The 18,741-nt window shown below is 43.4% G+C and overlaps 1 protein-coding gene across 2 annotated transcripts in view; it reads right to left on the bottom strand.

Moving 5' to 3' along the window:
• Nucleotides 1-2,446: 2,446 nt before the first annotated feature.
• The window catches only part of PPRC1 (PPARG related coactivator 1), a 31,460-nt gene continuing 15,165 nt past the window's right edge, over nt 2,447-18,741 (bottom strand). For both annotated transcript variants that reach the window (XM_042459855.1, XM_042459856.1), the window contains 11 exons: nt 18,064-18,162; nt 14,787-17,598; nt 13,864-13,947; nt 12,113-12,173; nt 11,801-11,868; nt 10,128-10,977; nt 8,911-8,982; nt 5,527-5,593; nt 4,072-4,193; nt 3,261-3,412; nt 2,447-2,833 (listed from right to left, as the gene is read on the bottom strand). In XM_042459855.1, the coding sequence (XP_042315789.1) occupies nt 2,730-2,833; nt 3,261-3,412; nt 4,072-4,193; nt 5,527-5,593; nt 8,911-8,982; nt 10,128-10,977; nt 11,801-11,868; nt 12,113-12,173; nt 13,864-13,947; nt 14,787-17,598; nt 18,064-18,162 (4,491 nt within the window). In that variant the 3' untranslated portion in view covers nt 2,447-2,729. The remainder of the gene's footprint in view (nt 2,834-3,260; nt 3,413-4,071; nt 4,194-5,526; nt 5,594-8,910; nt 8,983-10,127; nt 10,978-11,800; nt 11,869-12,112; nt 12,174-13,863; nt 13,948-14,786; nt 17,599-18,063; nt 18,163-18,741) is intronic.

The raw sequence follows: 18,741 nt of genomic DNA, 5'->3' as shown, positions 1-18,741 counted from the left end.
CCTCCGATTTGCTCCTGTAGGCAGGAAATAAACAAAAAACCCGGCCCCTATATAGGGAGGAGCTAGCCCCCCTGAGCCCCAGTCTTGTTCCTGCCTATGCTCCTAGCAGGAGTGCTCTTCGAGCCAGCGAAGTTTCCTTCTACGACGAAAGCGGTGGTTAGAGAGGTTTCTTGGCCACCCTTCTCCCCCTCTGCCTGCCTTCCCCCCTTCCGGTGGTGTGGCGATGGGCAGAGACCCTGAGAGCAGGGGTGAAGGGCCACCTAACCCAGGCTTCCCGACGCTCAGGGTCTGCCAGCTCAACAAGAGGGAGCTGGCTTCAGAGGGAGACCCATTGGATGTGTTGGTGTTGCGTTGCACTGCAGCTCTGCACTACAGCCTTGGAAGCATGAAGAAGACTTAAAATGGCAAGGGCTCCCCAGGATGGGAGAAAGGTCTTGGCTTGCCAATGACCCCCTCTCCTCCAAGCGCCCCCTTTTCGGGTGGAGACACAGGAGATTCGCAAACAGCAGGCAGCACAGGGAGCCGTGGGAAGAGATGGTGAGGGTATCCCTCCATGTCCTGTTTTCTCCACATCACCTCTGCCCAGCCGTTTTAAGGCCAGGGATCAGTGAGGAAACGGCCAGAAGTCATGGAAACTTCCCCTCCTCAGCATCCTGCCCAGCCAGAGTTCAGAGGACAGGCCAGGCAAAAGTCATGCAAAGGTTTCTCTCTGCATCACCCTGCCCAGCCTGCCCACAATGGCCAAGGTCAGAGAGGCAAGCCAGCCGAGTCACAGGAGAACGGTGAGTACCAGGGGCCCCTCTCCTAGCCACCAAAGAACCTTTGCCAGATCTAATGCCTTCGCTCAGGGCAGCATTGCCATGAGGCCTCTGCCATGGCCATTGCAGGCACTATGCCTAGCATAAGGTTGGGACTCCTGCCAGAGGGCAGATGGGGCATTAACCCTTGGTCCCTCCTTCCTTCCCATCTCTGGCCCCCAATGGCCCAGCCCAAACAGGTGTGGGGGATCCTTTTGCAGACTGGGAAACACATGGTGTGTTGCCAGGGCCCTGCACATTCCTTTTGAATTCTTATAATGAGATGGTGTGTAAGGAGGCAGAGGATTCCTCCTTTGTTGCACAGACACATGGCTGTAAAGGAAGCTGGACTTGGTCCAGCAGGAGCTGAAGCTTCCAACTCTAAATGGCCTTTTTTGGCGCCACCGAGCAATCCCACAAAAAGCACAAATGGCTTCATGTCCTCCCCAGAGAGAGCATGGCCTTGCCACCCACTTCTAACAGAGGCTGGAGGGCCATCTATCGGGAATGCTTTGATTGAGAGTTCCTGCATGGCAGAATGGGTTGGACTGGATGGCCCTTGGGATCTCTTCCAACCCAAGGATTCTTGAGAGACCACATGATACAAATCCTCCTGTGTTCCCCCCCAAAATTTACAACAACAAAAAGGGGTAAACCATTTGTGGAATCATGGGTGGAGAGTTCCCTCACCCCAATTGGTGTTTGGCTCCCCAAACCGTGGCACCTTGAGAGAAAAGCTTGAGCGCTTGGCCTCTCCTTTCCATCAGAGATTATCCTTTCTCAGGACACAGACTTACCTCAGTAAATGTAGAGCCATGTCCCACAGCAGTCCCTCTGCCCTTCCCAGCTACCTATGCAAGTGAGAGGAGTTGAGACCAAGCGCTCTTCCATGCAGCCAGGTTACTATCAAGCCTGCCTGAAATTAAAGGGCTAAGCTATAAACCCCAGCTTGAAGTTGGGGCTGTTTTAAACATAAATAAACAAAGGGCGAGGAGCTAAACCCAGATTACAGGAGGACAGGACCCTCTCTGCTGGGAAAAGGTATTATTCACCCATACCAAGCCCTATGCAGGCAAGATGGTCAGGCAGTATGACGACATTCCTGATAAGGGGACATGAATGTGCCATTGGAATACACATCACATCCTTGGCCAAAGCTCCAGGTGGACCTTTTCCTTGAAGCACTTTGGCAGGGGCCCAACCTTCACTGGTGAAGAAAAGAGACGCTCCCCTTATTTTCCTAACTGGGAAGAGCAAAGCATTTGAATATACAGGTATCACTCTCTCCCACTGTGTCAGTTCACCTTCCCAATAGAAAGAACAAGTCTGGGATGGATTCTGGAGGCTTGGAGGTAGATACGATTCTCCTTTGGCCCCTCTATATGCTAGCTGTTCACACCCTAGATTAAGTGCATAGGCTGTAGGTTTATGACCTGGCATAAAAAGATAATCACTACTGTAAGTGCCACAGCACCTTAGATGCAGCAAATCCTAATTTGTTGGTATCCAACATGACTCTCCTCTAGAGACCTTTATCTTGTGGATCTTGTACTTTGAAGATAGGTGAGGAATGGTTACTGCTAGTCTTTGTTTCTAACTTCCCATGCCTGGAACAAGAGATACAAATGGACAGACTGTAGCAGATTTGGTAGGTTTATGGTTAGAGTTTATTGTCTGCATAGTGATTAAGCAAACTGAAGGTGGCATTTTTCCATTCTTGTCCTCACTGTTAAACAAAGTGTCTTTTCTCTTAAATAGTCCTTAGAAAAAACAGGATAGAAATTGTTTATTGGATTTTTGTCATATTTCATTACAAAACCATGCTGGACATAGCAGCTAGGCCTGGGGGGCACCTACCCCTGCAGCCAATCTGAGGTAAAGGCTGGTGTAGGCAGATACCTACCGGGCAAAATGAGCCCGGAAGAGCCAGCGTTACCTCCGGAGACTCCGCTGAGCCTGCTTCAACAAGGTGTCAAAGTCAAGGGAATCAAATTTGTTCTTGCCAGTGATAGGCTGAAAGTCATCTTGGTTAGAGTCTGAAAAACAAAGTAGACAGCCATTCATTAATTAGAATTAGCAACCAGACGTGCACATTGCAAAGCAAAACTTGACATAAGCACACAAAAGAGAGGATGCAGAACAGGCCAAACTTTCTACATTCTCTGCTGGGAACCACTTTTATGTCCTAACTCATGGGAGGAATCATGGAATTAATTAAGCTATGTGCTTATACAAAAGCAGGGTGCTGGCCTCTTGCAAAAGTGCTACTAATGGCTTGGATATGCCTATCAGATTGTCACTCCAGAAAAAACTCATTGTTAAGTGACAATTTAAAAAAAATTTTTTTTTAATTAGAATGATATAATAGAGAGCAAAAACATAAGAGAAAAAAAAAGTCTACATATGATAAATGTTATACATAGTTAAGTCATATTGACCATCCAGTCATCTCCACGAACTTACCCAAGTCAGCATAATTCCTTTTACAGAACTGCCGGCGTCCACCAAAGCAAAGGTCAAAGGGCTGCTCATCAGGACGACACAGTGCATGTCCACCCTCTATGGCAGCAAAGGCCTCTTCAGCATAACGGTATGTCACAAAGCCATAGTTATCTCTGCCAAGCAGGAAGGACAAGATGTAAAAATTTTGCACCCAGAACATACCCAGTGAAATACAAAAATATAAGGCTGGGGGGGGGGGGGGGGACGACAAAAACAGGACCAATGCTCTAACCTCTACCTCTTTATCATTCTCCCCTCTTCCTATGAGCTCCAAAACTGTCTGCTACACATGCCATGTTTTAAATGCAAATCTTGGGTTTTCTTTTTATTATTGTGACCACTGCATCACCACAGTACTTTTTTGATTAATGCTATGACATGAAGAATTAATACATATCCATCATGGTAGTCATTTAATGAGAGACAGCATGGTGTCACGGTCTGAGTATGGGACTATGACTCTGGAGACCAGAGTTTGAATTCAGGTATGGAAACCCATTGGATGACCTTGGGCAAATCACTCTCTCTCAGCATCAGAGGACAGCAATGGCAAACACCCTCTGATTAAACTTGCCAAGAAAACCACAGAATAGGGTCATCTCAGTGTTGCCATAAGTTGGTGGTAGCAAATTCCATAAGTTTTTTCATAGGCACGGCATCTCAGCATTCATTTTTATTGGCTGACCCACAGCTTCTAGTGTTATAAGAAAAGAAAAAGAGCATCTTCCCACCACCTTTTGCTACGCCAGCCAAAGCTGGATCCACCTCTTACCCCTGCTCCCGGAAGTGCAGTGTGCAATCCTCAATGTCTCCAAAAATGGAGAAGCGGTGTCGCAGCTCTGAACGTGTCATCCTGCTAGGGATTTTTCCAATGAAGACAACACGGCGTTCTTCCTATGTACACAATTAAGAAATAAACAGAACTCAGGCACAGGCTTATCAGATAGCCACCTTCCTCTTGCCAACTGATCCTCCAAGAATGTAGAGCACATACTCATTCCCTTCCTGCTCCCCCACTACAAAATGATATGCGTTTCTGAACCACAGACAAAACTATTATCTCTTTGCTACAAAGTGAAGCCAAGAAGTATTATGGGATCTCACTGGACATCACCCCACTGGGTATGATACTGCTACACATCAAACATAACCTCCTGTAGTGAAATATAACTTCATTTTTAACCATTAGAGGAGTGATTCATCTAATTACTGTTCTCTTTCCGTCATACAAATTCAGCCTCAACTTCTAACAGAAATTGTGTGAGTTTGAGACCTTGCCTGCAAGCCTGCCTGAAAGACTGAGATAGCCTTCAGAGTTCTTTAAAGGAAGAAGCAAACACACAAATGTATATTCCCCTGGAAAATCAATGCTATGTGGCATAGAGACAAAACAAGTGCTATTAGAACTTCACATTAAATAAAAATGCTACACCTAACAAATCCAAATGTGCAACCTGTACATATTTGACAAGTTGGGAAAATTTTGTTTGTTTGCTTTTCTGTTTTGCCTACATTAGTCTGGTTTTGTCACTCTCTGGAGGGACAAGGATAATGAAACTTTATGATTCATTTAGGTTAAACATCTAATTCAGCCACCATTTGATTCCTGAGATTTTACTGGAGAATCAATAGCACTTGTAAAGTAGCAGAAATTTGCATTTTCGTTTTAAAGAAAAACTAGTAGAGATTTTCTGAAAACTAGAATTCTGTAACCATTAACACTTTCTGTACTTCTGCAAAGCTATGGTACATCCACAGTTGTAGCCATGGCTGAATTTCATCTAGGCCAGCTGACTTCTCTTTATCTGAGTCAAGACTCAAGGCAGAGTGATCTGTGTCTGGCAAATAACTTAATGGCTTTAGGTCCCAGAAATGGATGTATTTCAGTTTCAAAACAGGAAAAGTTGCCCAAGTAGTCCTAAAAGGTCAAAATATGGCCACTATAGAGATACTGTGGCCTGTTACAGACTGCCAAAATAAAGCTGCTTCGGGTCTCTTTGGAGGTATGCTGTTTAAATGATGCACGCATCCTAAGAATCCAGAAGCTGCAAAGCTGCACTCCAGTGCTTAGGAATGGAGTGTGGTTTTGGCGCAACCTCCGGACTCTTAGGACCCATGCATCATTTAAATAGCATACCTCCAAAGAGACCCGAAGCAGCTTTATTTTGGCAGTCTGTAACAGGCCTGTTATTACCCAATAATGCTACTATGCTCCAGCAATACTCACTATTGCACGCTCTTTGTATCTGTTTTTCTCCCTTTCGTAACGCTCACGGGATCTGCTGGAAGCATATCTGTATTGTTGGTTTTTTTTTAAAGAAGACAGAGCATCAGAGTTAGGATTAAAGGCTTGTTCTATGTTTTTTGCCTGATAATACATCATTATCTTGAGGAAAATCAGGAAATATCATCAAATGGAAAAGAACAACTTTGTTTAGGTCAGGAATTGTCAATTTCCCAGGGTAGGGAGCTACTTTCACTCCTCCCCCATCCACCCAAACCCCTAATGCCATTACACAATTGAATTTCAGTTGCATGGTGGTGGGGAGAAAAGAAAACAAAAGTTCACTTTGAAAACAAACTGCAAAATTTCCCAGAGTATTGAGATCATCTGGAGAGCCCCGTCTCTCTGTCCCACTACCCTCTCCAGCGTGTTTGGTGGGAACAACAGAGAGGGCCTTCTCAGTAGCTGCTCCCAAGCTCTGGAACTCCTTTCCTAGAAAGGCCAGGATGGCTTGATCTGTGCTTTCGTTTTGACGGCAGATAAAACATTTTTATGCCACCAGGCCTTCACATATTGATACGAGTGCTGTTTTGTTTTTATTTTAAAGACTTTAAAATTTTTAATAATGTAATGGTTTTAATTGTTTAATTGTTTTTTAAACTTTGTATTTTTAATGTTTTATACTGTAATAATAATAATAATAATAATAATAATAATAATAATAATAATATATGGCTTAAGACTTCTAGGAACTGCAATCAACGAATAGCTGGAAAACTCCTTGATTCCCATGCCTGATTTAGATGCACCCATTTGGCCTCCACAAAGGAAGAAGGCATTCTAGTCTACAAGCAGCTTCTAAAGAAGACCTCTGAACACCTGTGATCCTGTGAAACTAATTGGAGGAGAAATTAAACATGGGAAAATGAACCAAGTGATGTTTGTTTATTGCCTTGAGTGCTATTTTCCAGCGAAAGCTGGGGATAAAAATGTAAAGGATAAATAATACACTGCCTTAGATGAATAGTATGAAGTTTCAAACATAAATAAAAATTTGAGACTTAGCTTGCCTCCATCTCCAGAAAAAGACAAGCTGGGTTTACAAAATGGCCAGCTTGCTGCCATAAGAATTCATACAATGGAAAGAATATAACCTAGGTCTGGAAACCCAGATGAAATTCTGCTTGAAAGCTCATTGTACCACCTTGGGGAAGTTACAGCCAATCCAGGTGAAAATAGATGCCGAAAGAATTTTTAAAAAATCAGTTTCTCAGAGAAAAATTAATGGTAGTGCTCTGATACAGGTTGCAGTTACAAGACAAGCCATAACAACTAAAGATTTGTTTAAATGCTACTTTAAAGCAGGCAGGCTTTTTTTTACAATAAAATGGCAATGAAGCCATATTGCACCAAATACTGAAATTGTTGTTGTTGTTACAGATTTTTTAAAATATACTCCCCTCCCCCCCCCCCCCCCCAAAAAGGAATTAACCTGACTTTAGTACTAGGGGTTTATTAGAAACAGTTATCAGGTTGTTAACATATAGATCTATGAAAAGAAAATAGGGTGATTCCCAAACTTTGATCCTCTCTAGATGTTTTGGACTTCCTATTCCAGAAGCCCTAGTAGCCACCTTGGCTAGCTGTCAGAAATTCTAGGAGCTATTGTGTAGTCGCTTACTAGAGCAGGATACGATTAAGGAATATATGCCGAAATGGGCTCAAGATTTGGGGAAAACAATTGATTTGAGGGAATGGCAAAACACCTGGAAAAAGACTCAGGAATTTACTATTGCACAAGAACCTAAAGAGAATTCACTTAAAATCATAAATAGATGGTACTATACCCCTTGGAAGATTAAAAGAATGTTTAAATTAGACCACGGAAAATGTTGGCGGTGCAATTGTGATAAAGGCAATTTAATACATATTTGGTGGAAATGCAGGGTGATTCAAGATTTTTGGAAAGTAATACATAAATCGATACAAAATATATTAGAAATAAACTTTCCATTAGATCCCAAACTTTACCTCCTAAATATGACAACTGTATTAAAAACTGAGGATGAGAAGACATATTGGAGGATAGTGCTCTATATGGTAACGGCAGCAAGAGTAGAGATAGCTAAGTTGTGGAAATCTAGTAAAGCCCCCAGTTGGGATAATTGGATGATGAAAGTCAATGAGTATGGAGTGCTTGATGTAATCTCTTGTAATGTAAAGAACTTTAGTAAAAAAAGAGTGAAGGAAGATTGGAAGAAAGTGATAAGCTTTTGGGAAAAGGAATGGAACATAAAGGGGGGGACTTATTGAAATGTAGATGAGTGTACTAATTGGTAATTTAAGGTTTTCCCTCATCACAAATGATTTTGAGATGCCTTCGAGAGGGAAATAAGACTTTAACTGCCCCTTTTTTTTTATATTTCCCCGATTTTGTTAGTCATATTTCTACGCCAAGAGCAGGCTCTGAGACTACCTGGAGTAGAGGAACATGTAAAAGGGTTTATGAGAAGACTAAAAGACGCAACCAAGGAAAATACCACAAAAATTTTAAGAGTGATATATAATTTGGGGCTCGTATGTGACAGAAACTAGGCATTGTATTACATAAATGGTGTGGAAAATTTGTAACTATTTGCTTAAGTTGTTATAATAGCTACTGGATACACATACGGAAGTTAGATGAAACTAGAATTTAATTTATCTATTGAACGTGAGAACAACGTAGACCTAGATTATGTTTAAGCAGTATTCCTCTCCAATCCGGGAAGGAAGGAAGGGATCCAGAAGAAGGGTTTTGAAGATAAGAAGACTTGGATGCAACGGCAAATTTAATTATGGAATGTTTTAATTTTACTTGTAGATGACATACAGTTATAACTGTCTTACAATTTGATTGTGTTTGTTTTTATATGGAAAACTGAATAAAGATTTTTTTAAAAAAAGAAAAGAAATTCTAGGAGCTGAAGTTCTGGAGGACCAATGTTTGGAAACCACTGAAATAGGCTGTTCATCAATGTAAGTTCAAACATACTTTTTTCCTCTTACTTGACCATGTCAATGTGCCCCTCAAAATTCATGTTTAAAGCATAGAATATTAGCCACAGAGTCTGTCATAACAATTAGTTTAAATTTAGGTTGGGGTAAAGTGAAAAGGACATTCCAGGCTAAATTCAACCACTAGCCTGCAACTAAAGCTAATTCACTGAGAAGCAAGCCAGCATTTATGTAAATGGGCTGATTCAATGGGTGTATTATACTTGGGACTAGAAATTAATCTAATGTCAAATATTTTGCTAAGAAGAAATAAAAACAACAGGATGCCTATTCTAATACCCAAGAGAAAGTGCAAAGCAGCAAAAGGAAATGTGTCAATGGTTGTCTCACCTTCTTCTGTAGCTCCTTCTCCTGTCCAGAGAAGGGGAACGAGAAGAGGAGCTGGAACTTCGTGAGCGACGTCTAGGGGTGAATGATAACACAAGCGTGTTTAATAACCAACAACTGCATAAATATGTATCCACAGATGTACATGAAAACACAAAGTTGCACTCATGAATCAACACAGCTTGTCTGCCAGTCAGAGCAGGTAATTCTGAGCTAAATGGGAGGCCCAACCCTCTCATAAAGATGAACTGTTCACCTCAGTTAGTAGATAGGTAACTAATCAGCTAAATAATTTCTATTAATAAGCTTTTACCATTCACATTTTGAGTTTCTTCACATGGACCAGGTATGAATGAAATAATGCCTTGATCATCATTTAGCTATGGACAGTTGCTAAGTCCCTTAAGAGGTGATATGACAGCCCTGTTTAAATATTTGAAAGGATGTCACATTGAGGAGGGAGCAAGCTTGTTTTTTGCTGCTCCAGAGAACAGGACCCGGAATAATGGATGCAAGCTACAGGAAAAGAGATTCCACCTCAACATTAGGAAGAACTTCCTGACAGTAAGGGCTGTTCGACAGTGGAACAAACTCCACCGGAGTGTAGTGGAGTCACCTTCCTTGGAGGTCTTTAAGCAGAGGCTAGATGGCCATCTGTTGGGGACGCTTTGATTTGGATTTCCTGCATGGCAGGGGGTTGGACTGGATGGCCCTTGTGGTCTCTTCCAACTCTATGATTCTAAGTCCCATAGCTATACACCACATGGAGATGAACTAGCCCATTCTCTTTCATCCAGTCTAAGGATGATCAGTGGTCTGAGGAATGTAGTTTTAACAACTGGTTAGACTCTATATAGTACAATTATGTATTTGGCCAATAACATCAGTGAATAACTAGATGGTGCACAGGCAGTGCTGTCAAACAGCTCAAGATGATAATAAACACAGAAGTGATGGAAGAGAATCAGAGGTCAGGTGGGGAAAAATCATATGGCCCAGAAATAGCCAATTTGGAGGTAGGAGAGCTTGGCCACCCCAAATAAATTAGTAGGTTTACAGAGGATATACTATGTCTCCAACCCCAACACAAGTGATTACATATACTCTATATGGCAGCCACACCACTTCCAACTTTTCAGCACAAATGCCAGGTTCAGATTTAGAGAATATTCAGAGTGCCAAGTCTTAGCAGGAGGAGTGCAAGAAAAAAAACTACTCACCTTCGCCAGCGCTTGGATGGCAGAGACCGAGACCATGATGAGGAAGAAGAGGAGGAGGAGGAGGAAGATGAGGAAGACTCACTTTCTCCATCAGAGCTGGAGCTGAAAGACTGACTGGCACGATTTCGTTGGCCTTTGCGACTGTCCTTTTGGGGACTAACTGACTTTTGCCTTCCCCGGTAACATCGTAAAGAGCGTTTAGAAGCCAAGTGCTTCTGTTGAACTTCCTGAGGCTTCTGTAACGTTGGCTCTTCTGCATCCCAGCATGGAGATGCAGCTGGCGATAGCAATACAGAACATGACTTATCACTGTCTCTAGTCTTAGATGTTAGTGTACTAGTCCGGTGGTCCAATGGCACTTTGTGCAGGCTTAGGTGGGCACTGTTTAACTGTAGTGACTCTGATACCACTGGACCTGAGCTAGCTTCCCCAGGAGTAGACCCTCTGATCTGGTCCTGACCAACATCAACAGGGCTGGGAGCTTCTTTGGGATTCTGGTAGCCAGTAGCTATGCTGCAGGTGCCTGCAGGGTTCAGTCCAGCAGAAGCATGAACCTTATCGGCAGCAGATGAATCCGATGCTTGTTTTGGAATGGTTCTGATAGGCTTTATAGTGATATCCAAGTTGTGTTTGACATTCCATCGGGCACCTCCCTTTGAGTGGGCAGTACTGAGCTGACAGTAGTCATGCTCACCAGAGCCTACATGAACTGGGATTAGAGATTTTCTGTGAGGTTTGCTCAGAGATTTCAAAAGCCTCGCACCTTTCTGAGATCCAGGTTTTCCCAAAAGTGAAACAGCTGCCAAAGGTTTCCATAACTGGTGGGGTGGGGTGGCTGGAGGAGTCAGGCCTGCAAAAGAAATAGAAAAGAGTCCTCAGGGTATGAAGGAACAGCCAGTACAAATAACTCATGCACTGCAGAACAAGCAGAACACTCTTTTCCTGGTAAGGCAACCTGGAATATATTCCCCCTTCCCATGAGTGATATGTGAACCTTGTTGTCCCTTTTATTTGGCAGATCCAGACAGCAGGGGAAAGGGGCAGGGGTTTGTTTTTGTTTCTTCTTTAGGAAAAAGCTCAAAGTTTTGTAGCCTCGTGCCAGAAGATGTTAGGAAGGCTCCAACATTACTTTCTTCTACCTTTCTGTTTCACCAAGTCTGCAAGCTGTAAATTAGAGGTGCCATTAGTCTATCCATCATGGTCAACAGTAGCAAATGCTGCAAACTGCAATCCTGGAAGGTTATATTTAGTTTAAATTGCTTTAAATTTGTGAGGAAATGGTATAAAGTCTTTAAATAAATTTTGTCCTAAACTTGAGCAGTATTCTCAAATCCAGCCTCTTTCCCTTTGCCTTGCCTCCAATCCCCACAAAAATATACGTCATTTCCTCTGCATGTACTTAAAATAGATCCCTCAATAAACAAGGGCTCAACAGGTAATTTTAAAATGATGGTTGCTCAAGAGAGAGAGAAATGTATAAGTCAAAGGAACTGTAGAGTCCTTCCTCTCCCTTATTTCCTATTCCACTCTGCCCCTGCCTTCCTCCCCGCAACACCACTAACTCCTAGTCAGAAATATTTTGCCATTTTCAGTTTCAGGGCGTATTGAGTCACTTCTGTTTTAAAAAAAGGAAGAAAGTAAGAAAGAAAAGAAAAGAAATACAAAAACTTCACCTGCAACATTGGTGAGTTCTGGTGCTTGAAGCCGGTCTACCATTTTCTTTTCCCGCTGTAACTCAGACCTGAAGAAGGAAGGAAAGGGGCTTTATTACAGAACATTACACACATTTCTATCCATGCCTAAAAAGCACTAAAATAAAGCAAATGCTAGCAAGATTCTTGCACCAAGTTTGTTACCTGTTTCCAGAAATTCAGTGCTATTTATTTAGAGCTATTTATTTATTATTTATTATTTATTCAGTGCTATTATTTGCCAACCAGCCGGAAATAAAAACAAAACTGGTTAGGGCTGAGCTTTATACTCACCCATCATTCCCTGCAGCCAAACTTTCTCTGGCCTTTGTCACACTAGACGCTTCCTTTTTATCTGAAGAAACATAAAACAGAGAGCCAAAGCTGTTAGTCATTATGAGTAAAACTGGTCAGCCAAGAGGTATTATGGCCCAATCTGACCCGGATACAGGATGTAATTAATTAAAAATCACAGTTTTGATTATCTTAAAACAAAAAGTGTTCTTCAGAAATCCCAATTTACATTGTACTTTCAAGTTGATTCAGATTCTATTGCAAAAAGGGGAGAGTGTGAATGAGAGAGGCCTAGGAGTACACCTTTTGCCTCTTTCATAGCTTTCAGTCTCTCATGTATTACTGTTTCAGACAGGTATTTCTCTTCCTTCTTTGCTCCTTTCTATTTTATTTTTAGCCTTAGTCAAACTGCAAAATTCCACCAGGCATAAGTGTCATACTAAAGACTGGATGGATGAGAATATAGAGGAGGTTCAGTGCTTCCAGGGCAGATGACACTCTTGTCCTTCACCAGGGGATGGTTCTTTTTTAAAAAAAATAAGAGTTAAAGTACAGTACACCTACATTGACCCGTGGATAAGTCAACTCAGATTTTTTTTGGGGGGGGGGGATTTTGACCTAAATTTTTAGACTTATACATGACTACTGTATCTTCCGGCGTATAAGGCGACGGGGAGTATAAGACGACCCCCCCAAGTTGCCCACCGGCAGCATCCCTGGCCTACCCTGAGGGGATCTTGCGCCGGCTGGAGGGGGCCTCTCTGGAGGCATGAGAGAGGATCTGCGGCGGCTGGGCTGTCGCCGCCATTTTTTTCCCCAAAGGCGGTGGGGAAGCAGCTCCAGAGCCGGCCAGAGGAAAAGAGCCGGCCCCTTTTCCTTGGCGGTGGTGCCGCTGCTGGGGATCCTCCAACAGCTTCAGAAGTCCTCCGTGGAAGCGGCTGGAGGAGCGGAGGATCCCGGGTGGTGGCGGTGGCTTCCGCAGAGGACTTCTGAAGCCGCTGGAGGATCAAAGGATCCCCGCCGGCGGCACCACCGAGAAGTAAGGGGCCAGCTCTTTTCCTTGGCCCGCCGCCTTTGAGAAAAAAATGGCAGCAAGAGCCCAGCCACTGAGGATCCTCTCTCAGGCCTCCAGAGAGGCCCCCTCCAGCCGGCGCAAGTGCTGGCTGGCTGGGAGAGGACCCAGCAAGGTCCCCAGAGACAGGGATGTGGCTATGCCATTCACCTGTCTCTGGGGAAAATATCCGGCACATAAGGCAGACTTAAAGAGTCGCCTTATACGCCGGAAAATGCAGTATATACAGTATTCTTTACCTCAAGAAACTATTTATTCTGTTCTGAAACTATTAAAATGACCAACTTAATCCATAGGTTAGGCAAAATTGTGACAATAGATATCATTTGGAAATTTTGGTTTGTATATTTTCTGTTGACCTAGGATGTTTTTGATGAAGAATATTTCACCCAGGCCAGTTAACATTGAGCTCAGCCTGTCTTACTTAATTTTTCTAAGCAGCTGTGATATGGAGAAACAGGCAAAACAGAAATATGACCTAGACAACTACCATGAGCCATAATGCAATCAAAAGTGCTTTGGAACTGTGAAGTACCATCTTGAAAATCTGGGAATCTCAATTCATTACCATTTTATTTACTTATTTTATTTATATATGGCATTTCCTCCAGTATGGGACCCAAGTTCACAATGTAAGACAAATCAAGAGAGATAGTAAGCAAGGTAGAAGTCGCAGTACCCAATGACTTGTTTTCATTTAAGTCTTCATTTTCTCTCTTTTCAAATTGTTCTAGCAGACTGGACAGGTCAGAGGCTTCAATTCCTGAGGGAAGAAAAAGGATAAAAAGGATAATACTAATCAAGTACATGTGCTTATTGAGGCTTCATGGTTTTCTATGAGAAACCTTGCTGGCTCATGTTTTGCTCAGAGAAGAGGTTAACTCCAATTACCCTCTGGCCTTCTTTTCTACATCTAATCCTACTGGATTTCGAGATCGGCTTGAGAGGAAATATTCCACTGTTCTGGAGATGCAGACTGAGCCCACACCGAAGAGAAAGCATGCACATACAAATATGCAAGTACATCTACCTAAGCAGAAGGCACTGTCTCTGCTAGCAGCTTTTTGAAGTAATTTTTAAAACTACAGATTTTTTTAAAGGTACAAATTCTAAACACACGAGGGGATAGAAAGGGATTGCTTCTATGTTTTAGAGCAATACTATGGAAAGTTTAGGCTTGTAGAACGTTTTATTTTGAAACCCCAAGATCCATCAACTGGAGCCTGATGCAAAAGAATCCCACTGAGAATTAAAGAACTCTGAGTCTGGGCCTTCGTTTTATCTTGTCAATATTCCCTACAAACCTCCTTCCTCCAGTAGTTTAATTTAGGACATGGAAATCATGTTCATGAGGTTACTGTTAGACAATTTGGAATTAGAATTCCTTACTTGTCTACTTCTGATTACCCAGATCAATCATTAGATTCTGATATATTTTCTACTCCTGATTAGGGAAAATGTATCCCATTAAGTTAAAGCTGTTTCACAGAGACTGCCTCCCATAAAGTGTAATTAAGGCTTGCCCCACCACCACCTGCAGTGTCAAGCATCAGGTGCCAGCTATCCCTGGTAATGGTTACTCTGAGCAGGATGGTCACTCACCAATTTCATTAATAAATGCTTTAACAATATCCTTATTGCGGCTGCACTGTGCTATGCTGACAAAAGGCTGGTGGTTCCATGTATGGGCTGGTTTCTTCAAAAGCTGACCAAACTCATCCATCTTCTGGGGCACTGCTGATGCAGGGGGATTTGTGGGAGCAGATTCCTTGACAGTTGCTTCAGTTGGCGTTGTTTGTTTTTCTTGATCTTCTTCTAGTTGGGAAGCAGGCAAAGCTTCTTTGACATTCTGTTGGAGACTGGGCGCAAATGACGGCTCTTCAGATGACTTCACTGTACCAGTGAGTTCTGTGACTTGCTGGGAAGATGGCATAGAATGAACTTTTCCCAAGGCCTGAGAGCTAGAGATATTTTTAACATGCCCTAAAGGTTCCACAACTGAGAGGGGAGAAGGCAGCTTCCCCAATGGCTGAAAACTGCTTGAAGTCTCCATTGCTTTGGGATCAACAGCCAAGGATTGTGCTTGTTTCCTTGGATCAAATACTCTTCTGGGAACAGACTTGAGTGCAGCAGGAATTTGCACTCCAAGCCCCTGGGTGGGCAGGCTGGGTTTTTCACTCACTGCCAAGTTCTGCCCTCTGAAGGGAGAGGATTCTTGTGTCAAAAGTGTACTATGCTGGGCAAGTGTCCCTTCAGTAGGAGATGGAGCAGGCAGAGTGGCAATTGGGCGGTTCTGCATAGGAGCTCCTTGATCCCCATAGGAGATGGGCAATACTGGTGGTGGCATTGGGATACCAGTCCAGTAGGGAGGCTGTGGTCCCACACCCCACTCTACAGAGCTATAAGGCGGGCCTGGGGGAAAAGGCGGCAAAGAAACAGGTGGGGGAGGCCAGTTTGGTGACAAAACAGGAGGAAGAGTATGAAAGACAGGAGGGCAAGCCTCAGCAACAAGAGGTGGAGGTGGGAAACTTTGGTAACCAGCTGGCAGAGGGGGAAAGTGAGACCAAGAAGGCACTGGTAGTGGTGGTGGTTGCGAGCCCAAGGTGAAGGGATCAGGAGGGACTGGAAAGAAAGCCCCAGGGGCTGTAGGGAGGAAAGTTGGGGGTGGTATTGGAGGCACCTGCACTCCCACAGTGGGAAAGGCACCTGCTTGACTGGGCAGTGAGGATACAATGTGGAGGGGTGAGACAGAGGCAGCAGTGGTCAAACAGCCAAGCTGGGAAGGAGGATTCATTGTAGTTGTTGCCACAGAGAGTGGCAAAGAAAGGGAATTGGCACTGTCTTTACTAACTGGAGGGAGAGTTGTGGATGAACTAGTGGGCTTTTCACACTCCTTCACTAGTTCAGGCTTAGCCACTTTGGTGGGTGGTGGAGGGACAATTAGACAAGGAAGATCAGCCAACTCTGTTGGAAGTTCAGGGAGGGTGGGCCATTTGCTGGCACTCTGGTTCTCCATCATGCTCTTGGTTGCCCTATCATTAGATTGGCGCTGCTGTCGGCGCTGCCTATATTCACTCAAGCTAAGAGGCTTAGGCCTAGCTTCTTTTGTTGATGCTTCCTTAGCTTCATCATTTCTGGGGCATAAGGGATTCCTAAGAGACTGCCTCACAAGGTCTACAGTGCTGCTGGGTGGCAACTGGGAAGCATTTGGGCTTTCCATCTCATTCACTTGCAAGATGAGTGGATTTCCTTCTCCAGGTTCACTTTGTACTTCCCCTTGATATGTAGGCACTAAATTTGCATTCTCTTGGTCTCTACCAGACAGCTCCTCTTCTATGTGTGGTGAGGCTTCTGTATTTTCCAAACTGGACTCAAGTGAACTTGGGGGATCTTTGCCTGTCTTGCTGTTTAGCAGGTCCTCCACTTGAATATCCAGGCTTTCAAGTGCCTTGGATGCTTGGTTTGGGAGCAACTCACCCAGGCCTTGCTCTCCAGCTCTCTCCAGCTCTTTTTCTAAAAACTCAATATTGCATACAGAGTTGCTTGGATCAGTCCTGTCCTGCTCTTCAGACGATACAGAAATCTCCTTGCAATTTACAGCTTCTTTGCACCACCTTGTTTCCTCACTATATTTTTTCCTCTTCTTGGAATGCCCACATATCTGACCCTTCTCTGAGCTGCAGAGCTTTACACGTTTAGATGCAGACACGCTCTTCTGGTCATCTGATGATTTCTGAACATTCTCCTCTTCTTCTGTATTAGTATCTTCTCCTTTTTGCATGGCAGGCCTGCTTGCTTCCTCTGGCTGTTTGCCCAAGTCAAGCTCTCTGCCCAGGCCTTTAGTTTTGGTGTTGCCTTTGGGTAATATGTTTTCCAGGTCAGGGATCATAATGTCAGCAGTGCTGTCACTACTGGTTTTTTGTCCGAGCTCCAATGTCTCAAAATTTTGCAGGACTACTGGTATTTCCATGCTCTCTCCATCTTCAGGTACTATTTCCAAGACAACTGGGCCAGCAAGGAATTCTTCAGCAAGAGGCTGGCTATCAGGGCTCAAGCATACAGTAATATTGGGCAGACAGTAAGGATGCATTGACCTCACCAGCTCACTGAGGGAGATACTCTCTGGGGCAATGACATAAGGGCCATCACTTTCACCAAGGTCTCTTTCAACTTCCTTTGCTATGGGAGTCTCCTTCACATCTGCTACAAAACCTTGGTGGCAGCTAGTTGCTGCAGACTCGTCCTCCTCCTCTTCCCCATCACTACGTTGCAGCCGAGGTGGTTCTCGCTCCCTATGCCTGAACATCCTCCGTTCCCCCCAAAGTGCTTTACTAATAGGTTTCTTGGAAGCTGGCAAATCCTTTGGATAAGATGGAGTTATTGCCAAGGGTAGGCTAGCAGTGCTGGCTTCAACCTGTAGAAGAAGAAGAAAAGTTTTTGGAGCAGACTGTGCAATAAATCCTTATGCAGTGAACAAAGAAGAACATCTGACACCTGCTTACCAGGAGACACATAAATCATAGCTACAGATTTGCATTGCCCATAAAATCTAGAGTACAAAGCATACCCACTGCTGGAATTTCATTGGGTTTTTTTTACAGTTGTCATGTCAGCCAATGGATCAATTTGTTCCTTTAATGGTAGGAAGGGATTTAAAGAAATTAAAGTGTTACTCATTTCTTTGCTACTATGACCTTTCCCTGCTGTACTGGAATTGTTTCCCTTTGTTTTATCCCCAACCTAGCAGAACAACTACAAGTCAGTGTTCACAAGCAATCAAAAAACACTGAGAAAAGAACAAGGCAGATTTCTGTACAAAAATATAAACTAGAAATATTAAACTGGATCAACTACTATTCAGTTTACCCTACCATCTCACCTTTTCTGTCATGCTACCAAGCCTAGGTTCTTGGAAATCCTCTTTGGTGTTTAAGTCTCTTTTTGGAGGTGTTATAGACAAGCTCAGAAACCTCTGAAACTGAAAAAAGGAGAATTGTTTGGAAACAGGCAATGCAGTCAATTAAAATACCACAATTTCCTTCAAAAAGCACCACAAGAGCTTCTCAAGACACCAGCCAACCCATTCTTGCCAAGGATACAGACACTGGAAAATCTCACAAGTGGTACCTCAGGATCTTGAATGCACACCTAGCCTCTTCATTTATCTTAAGCCAGATGTAAGGAGGTTATCCATCACACCATCTACACATGTCTTAACAACATAATTCTCAGTAAAATGGCTGAACATGCCCAGCAGAGGGCACTCTGATCCTCTGAAATTTAGTGTGCTTAGCCTTATTCTCATCACCTCTGAAGAGTGACTCTTGCCAAGATTTTGTGAATGAGTGTACATATACAAGTTCAACAAAAATAATCTGTTTTGTTTTAGCTAGGAGAAAATGGTGCCACTACTATCAACATGCAGCAAAGATGTGACTGTCAAAAGACCATGCAGACTGAGTGAGTAAAGATGCCTCAATATATTCCACTTCTGAGGAGAATAATAAGTATGACTATTACCATGGAACTGTGACCTTGCCTAGGAAAACCAAAAAGG

This window comes from Sceloporus undulatus, chromosome 3, assembly GCF_019175285.1.
Source record: "Sceloporus undulatus isolate JIND9_A2432 ecotype Alabama chromosome 3, SceUnd_v1.1, whole genome shotgun sequence".
Lineage (NCBI taxonomy): Eukaryota > Metazoa > Chordata > Lepidosauria > Squamata > Phrynosomatidae > Sceloporus > Sceloporus undulatus.
Note: the sequence above shows the minus strand (reverse complement) of the source record. Positions and strands in the feature narration are given on the sequence as shown.